This window comes from Cloeon dipterum, chromosome 2, assembly GCF_949628265.1.
Source record: "Cloeon dipterum chromosome 2, ieCloDipt1.1, whole genome shotgun sequence".
NCBI lineage: Eukaryota > Metazoa > Arthropoda > Insecta > Ephemeroptera > Baetidae > Cloeon > Cloeon dipterum.
In genome coordinates, this window is record NC_088787.1 from 27,530,579 (window position 1) to 27,535,540 (window position 4,962).

Genomic DNA, 4,962 nt, shown 5'->3' on the forward strand with positions numbered 1-4,962 from the left:
TTGACACAAATATGATCTTCTCTTCTTATTGGAAAATTTGAAAAAATTTGGAAAAATGTCCAAGAGTTATATGTAGTTTCATAATCTAAATACAAAGGATTAAGTAGAAAATGCTGTTTAATTTTGTTGGCAGCACTAATATTGGTTTGTCTTGTCGCCAGGTTGCTTTTGCTTGTGGTTCACTTTTTGCCTTGAGGTGACAACTTTTCCAGCTGCTTCGCTGCTTGCTGACAGAATTGTTTTCGCAAATTATGGCGTCGGCATACTACAAGGATATAAGCCACAGTGACAGGAAGAGGTAAAATTTGCGTCATTAATCCTTGATCCAATTTTTAAATCGCGTATGATATCATATTCATAATACATAATTTTTTTGAATCGAAACAATAATATTTATGTTCGTCATGATCTGACACTCGGCACCCAGAATTTTAGTATTATTTTAATTCTGAATTGTTATTAGGTGGGTTTGTATCTACCCCGCGTACATCAACAGCAAGAAATCGAGGGCTGAGGGTCGTAGGGTTCCAATTGAGAAGGTGAGTCTGATCATATTAATATTATATTAGTTCTAGACCAGCGCGAATTGACAAACATAAAAAATTCTAGGCGGTGGATACCCCAACAGTGCAGGAAATGAAAGATGTGCTGCTTGCTGCCGGGTTCGCATCTACCTTTGGCATCGAGAGGAGCTTTTACAGTCGGGAAGGCAGCAAAGAGCCCCAGTATATCGGACGTGTCCGATTGCAGCTTAAGAATGATAAAGGAGACCCACTGAATCCTGAATTCCCGACAAGTACGACCAAAATTTAGGATAATTACTTGATGATTGATTGCAACTATATTTTTCGTTTTAGGAGACTCGGTTTTGCTACATCTAGGAGAGATGATTCCAAAGTTGAAGTCTAGAACTCAGCAAAAGCAGTCGACTGAACAGCAAGCCTCCCAGTCGACCTCATCATCCAAGAAAAAGGGCAAAGGCAGACGCTAATCTCAAATCAAACTTTTATATTCTGCGTTAAGTTTTTATTTTGTAAATTGTCGAGAATACTAATTGATTCCAGACCTTACACTTTGTTTTCTCGCTTATCAACTTCTCCCTAACCAATCCCAATCACATAAATTACTATATTTATCAAGTCAACTGAGCGCGGCGAATCACTTGTTGTAGTACTCTCCTCCAGGGAAGAAAGGCACGTCTTGGAAAACAGTTTCCACCGCGCTAGCCCATTTGCCAATGCTGTGGGGAACTCTTCTGGAGGCCAAACACCTGTAGACTCCAGCGTCACTGGCGCTCACATCCCTCAGGTAAAGAGAAGCGCCCTCTGGTCTCTGCAGAACTGTTGATCGGGCGTAGTAGTGGGGGTCTGCAGCTATTGCATAACATGCTTGAAAACAGTGCAATTAATAACTTTCAATATTGGAACCTGTTCTATCATAGTAAAATTCTCTCTGAGACAAGTCTCTGAAGAAAAGCGGATGATATGCGTAACTTCGGCCCGTCGAATCAGTCACCCTCTCCCAAACTATATTCTGGAAAATATGGAAGAACACTAATTAAAATTGGATGTAGATTTCATTGAAAATTTAACAATCAAATTCAATCATTAGAATAGTAATTTTATGAAGCTTGGAAGATTTATTGCTCTTTTACGGGGTTACTTTTGAGATGTATTGAGGGTCAATCGTATATATAAAAAAACATTTGATAGCGGTATGTAGTTCTGAAAAATTTTCAGCCGGTGAAGTCTTAATGCTTTGACTTACTGAGATTAGATCATGTGTTGGGAAATCACAGCGAAGCTCGGCATCCCGTCCACCAGACATGAACCTGAAGAAGCCCTGGCCAACCCTTGTACGGCCGGTGTGAACGGTTGGGTCGGGGTCATTCCTGCGGTAATAGGGCAAGTAACCAGCGACAGGGTTTCCTGCCCTCTCCCACTCGTAGAAGTAGTCCTCGTCGGTCACGGGTAGGTAGTCGGCCACCTCGGAGGCAGCGGCCAGCACCAGAAAATGCACTGCGAGTAGCAAACGGCGCATCGTGCCGTAGGAGTGAGATCCAGTGTGAATTGTTGGGCCGTCTTATATCGTGCAGGTCGCATCCTGTCCTTTTCTTTCTCAAGTAACAATTACTTGCCAGCAAATCTGCGCAAGACGCCTCCCTGTTCTGGCGATTTTTGCACAATTAACAATTCGTGCCGCCCGCTGTTCATTATTCACGGAGCCTGTGACAATGACTAAGTGCAGCGTCGCCAAAGTCAAGTTTGAGTGCGTTGAACTTCTTGGAATCAATTTAATTTGGAAATATCTTTGCATCCCGCGATTTTACAGGTTGGAAGATCAAATTTCGTCCACGTTGTATTTTTTTTTTAAAGGTTGGTCTTAGCTCTTCTTTGCGTTAGTGTTAGAGGCGCGTGTATAAACCTCCGTTTCTGAGAGTAGCCTTGAAAATGTCACAAGCCAGTGGCTGCCATGGTAGAGCTTTGTGATAATTCCGATTTGCTATGCGCTTCACTTGCTCTTCAGGTGGAGATCTCTTGGAGGTCAAGAAGATGCACAAAGGAAACTATCTAAAACATTTATTCCTCCTAGTTTAATTATTTATGGTTATTTTAAATGAAATAAAGATTTTCCAAATAACACTCATCGTGTTAGTTTATTATCAATAAATAGAGACCATATTGCGCATTTCTGTTCAGACAGATGTGAAGAGTGCATTACATGAGACGCAAATATTTCAAAATATATTTAAAACTGGTACTGTCATGTCGTGAGCTGATTTAAAGCAATTCTTCACTCAAATCAACAACAACAGGCGCGTCTTCATCGTCCTCTTCTTCATCTTCCTTGCTAAAGCCCCAGCCGAATTTTGACTCGAGCTGTTGCTTTAGCCTCTCTGCTTGAGATTTTAGTCTTGTATCAACAGATTCACCTGATTCTTTGATATTCTGGAACAATTTTTTCATGCCCAAGTAAACCGCATTTTTGCCAGCAACTACGTCCACCTTAAATTCAATAACACAAAGTTATTTAATAACACTTATTCATTTAAAACTTAGTTATATAGACTACTTTCCCGCCTCCAGCCACCCCCAGCGAGAATTGCTTTAGCCCTTTCATTCAGGGTTTGCAAACCATGGAACAATCTTTGACCGAATTTGAAAGACTACACATCAAAATTCCCCTCTCTGTGCGAGAAGTTCTTGTGATGCAATTTTTAAAGCGTTAGAGTGATGAAATTAATTTATTATTTTATTCATTGGCACTTGACAACGTCAAGTCATTTTTGCTTCCCGAGTTTTTATGCAGTTCCTGTTTGTCGTGTTTCGCCTTTTTTCATGTTGCTTTAATTATTGATGATATTCTTTGACTGTTACTATTTTCATACATGAAACATGAACAATAAACATTAATAAAAAACCGAGGCAGTCGCTCCTATAAGGTAAGAGAACATTGACAATACTTAAAATTTTAGTATGATTTATCAATATTCTGCAAAGAGCAATTATTAGAGAATTCTATTTATGTACCATAAAATCTTCAGGGATTTCTTGTAGATGAGTACTCATGACAGTCAAGAACCTGGAGAAAACAGCTCTTTGCCTAGCTAAAGCATCTTCACTTGCGCACAGTAGCAGTAGCAAATCCTTCCACTGCTCAAATGCCTCCAAACTGTGCCCTATCAAGAAGCAAATGTAGCACACTTGCATTTCTCCAATTATGTCCAATGGTCTGCAAAGTGAAAATTTGTCCATTAGTCTATAAACTCAGATGAATTAATAATTACTCTTTGAAAGAGGATATTATTTTTTCCAGGGCAAAACTGCTATCAAGGCTGTGCTTTGTTATGTCAGCTGGTGTGGCACCTTCTGGCCATTTAAATTCCGGCACTTCTGTGATTCTCAGGGCGGTACCTGGTTTCGGCGATAGTTGAGGCAACAGGGCCTCTTCCTTATCCAGCGTTCGCCTTCGCTTCTTTGAGGATTCTGGAGTTGACTCAAGTTCAAGTGCAGATCGAATGAGTACTTTTTCAGGCGAAAGTCTTCCGAGCAAATCATCTGGAAAACCTCTTTATTGTAAAATACGTAAAAGCTTTCCTTCTACATGGACTTACCAGTTATTCCTTCGGACAATTTCCTCCAGTCCCGGTATATTTCTAATGGATAAGGTGCAAGGTACCTGTCTAGATGGAGAAGGTTGCTTCTGATCCGATCAACTTCCTCTGCGCTAAAGTCTGAAAATGGTCAGTCTCAAACATTTGTATTTATTTTTAACAGTTAAGTACCTTCTAAGCTGATATCTTCTGCATTTGGATCCCATTTTCGGACAAGGATTTCCGATTTTTTAAAGTTGTGGAAAAACCCAACCCGAGGAGTAGCATCACCGTGTTTATTCCTGGCACTAAAATTTGATATACATAATCATGTTAGTTGATGCTCAAGAATCTCAAGATTGTATATATGATACGTAAAAGTTATTTTTTCGTTCACCAGAAATAATAATTTGTTTCGTGAAATAGGCATCACCTGTAAGATATAAAATGCAGTCCAGGTGGAATCATTTTCATTCCTTTGAAATTAAAATCTGTGATCCAGTTCTTCATGTCCATTCCAAAATCGGTCCCCTCTGGCACGTCTAAGAAAACTAAAGTTCCTCCTTCAATAAGCATTCGTTTGGCCAGCTCCTGATCAATGTCCATGGCTCACAACTAAAATAATATTATTAATCATAATTTATGATACACAAAAACAAATATGTATGCACAAAATTACGAGATAATACAGTTTTCTCGTCTCCTCACTTCAGTCTCAGTTTTTTGAGTCTTAAATTTGATGGCGGGTGCGCAGGGTGAGCGAACTGTCAATGTGGGGTGGAGGCTGATAGCCAGGCGAGCGTGTTTATAAACAAAAACACACGGCGCAGCGACAGTGGCGCCACGAGTCAAGCTATGGCTAAGCTCGA

At 40.1% G+C, this 4,962-nt stretch overlaps 3 protein-coding genes across 5 annotated transcripts; 1 reads left to right on the forward strand and 2 right to left on the reverse strand.

Moving 5' to 3' along the window:
* Positions 1–154: 154 nt before the first annotated feature.
* Srp19 (signal recognition particle 19) lies at positions 155–1,070 on the forward strand. Its single transcript, XM_065479108.1, has 4 exons — positions 155–298; positions 464–539; positions 610–796; positions 858–1,070. The coding sequence occupies exons 1-4, from the start codon at positions 252–254 to the stop codon at positions 989–991; spliced, it is 444 nt and encodes a 147-aa protein (XP_065335180.1). The 5' UTR covers positions 155–251; the 3' UTR covers positions 992–1,070.
* Positions 1,005–2,328, reverse strand: LOC135936334 (uncharacterized). The gene is made up of 3 exons (XM_065479107.1): positions 1,768–2,328; positions 1,428–1,533; positions 1,005–1,373 (listed from the first exon to the last, which is right to left on the reverse strand). The coding sequence occupies exons 1-3, from the start codon at positions 2,038–2,040 to the stop codon at positions 1,159–1,161; spliced, it is 594 nt and encodes a 197-aa protein (XP_065335179.1). The 5' UTR covers positions 2,041–2,328; the 3' UTR covers positions 1,005–1,158.
* Positions 2,329–2,636: 308 nt separating this feature from the next.
* LOC135936333 (protein AAR2 homolog) lies at positions 2,637–4,905 on the reverse strand. 3 transcript variants are annotated; one of them, XM_065479104.1, is made up of 7 exons: positions 4,773–4,905; positions 4,527–4,708; positions 4,286–4,401; positions 4,115–4,234; positions 3,788–4,058; positions 3,531–3,732; positions 2,637–3,005 (listed from the first exon to the last, which is right to left on the reverse strand). In XM_065479104.1, the coding sequence occupies exons 2-7, from the start codon at positions 4,697–4,699 to the stop codon at positions 2,781–2,783; spliced, it is 1,107 nt and encodes a 368-aa protein (XP_065335176.1). In that variant the 5' UTR covers positions 4,700–4,708; positions 4,773–4,905; the 3' UTR covers positions 2,637–2,780. The 3 variants fall into 3 exon arrangements, with proteins under 3 accessions (XP_065335176.1, XP_065335177.1, XP_065335175.1); XM_065479105.1 differs by having other exon boundaries at positions 4,802–4,895; XM_065479103.1 differs by having other exon boundaries at positions 4,765–4,880.
* Positions 4,906–4,962: the final 57 nt, after the last annotated feature.

Bases quoted from the DNA above. Each gene is read 5' to 3' on its own strand.
- Srp19 (XM_065479108.1), top strand. From the start codon at position 252: ATGGCGTCGGCATACTACAAGGATATAAGCCACAGTGACAGGAAGAG. The intron at 540-609 runs GTGAGTCTGATC...AAAAAATTCTAG, and splicing joins GTAGGGTTCCAATTGAGAAG to GCGGTGGATACCCCAACAGT. The intron at 797-857 runs GTACGACCAAAA...TTTTCGTTTTAG, and splicing joins GAATCCTGAATTCCCGACAA to GAGACTCGGTTTTGCTACAT.
- LOC135936334 (XM_065479107.1), bottom strand. From the start codon at position 2,040: ATGCGCCGTTTGCTACTCGCAGTGCATTTTCTGGTGCTGGCCGCTGCC. The intron at 1,534-1,767 runs GTAAGTCAAAGC...CATATTTTCCAG, and splicing joins CAACACATGATCTAATCTCA to AATATAGTTTGGGAGAGGGT. The intron at 1,374-1,427 runs GTTCCAATATTG...GTTATGCAATAG, and splicing joins ATTTTACTATGATAGAACAG to CTGCAGACCCCCACTACTAC.
- LOC135936333 (XM_065479104.1), bottom strand. From the start codon at position 4,699: ATGGACATTGATCAGGAGCTGGCCAAACGAATGCTTATTGAAGGAGGA. The intron at 4,402-4,526 runs GTGATGCCTATT...ATCAAATTTTAG, and splicing joins CTGCATTTTATATCTTACAG to TGCCAGGAATAAACACGGTG. The intron at 4,059-4,114 runs GTAAGTCCATGT...GAGGTTTTCCAG, and splicing joins ATTGTCCGAAGGAATAACTG to ATGATTTGCTCGGAAGACTT.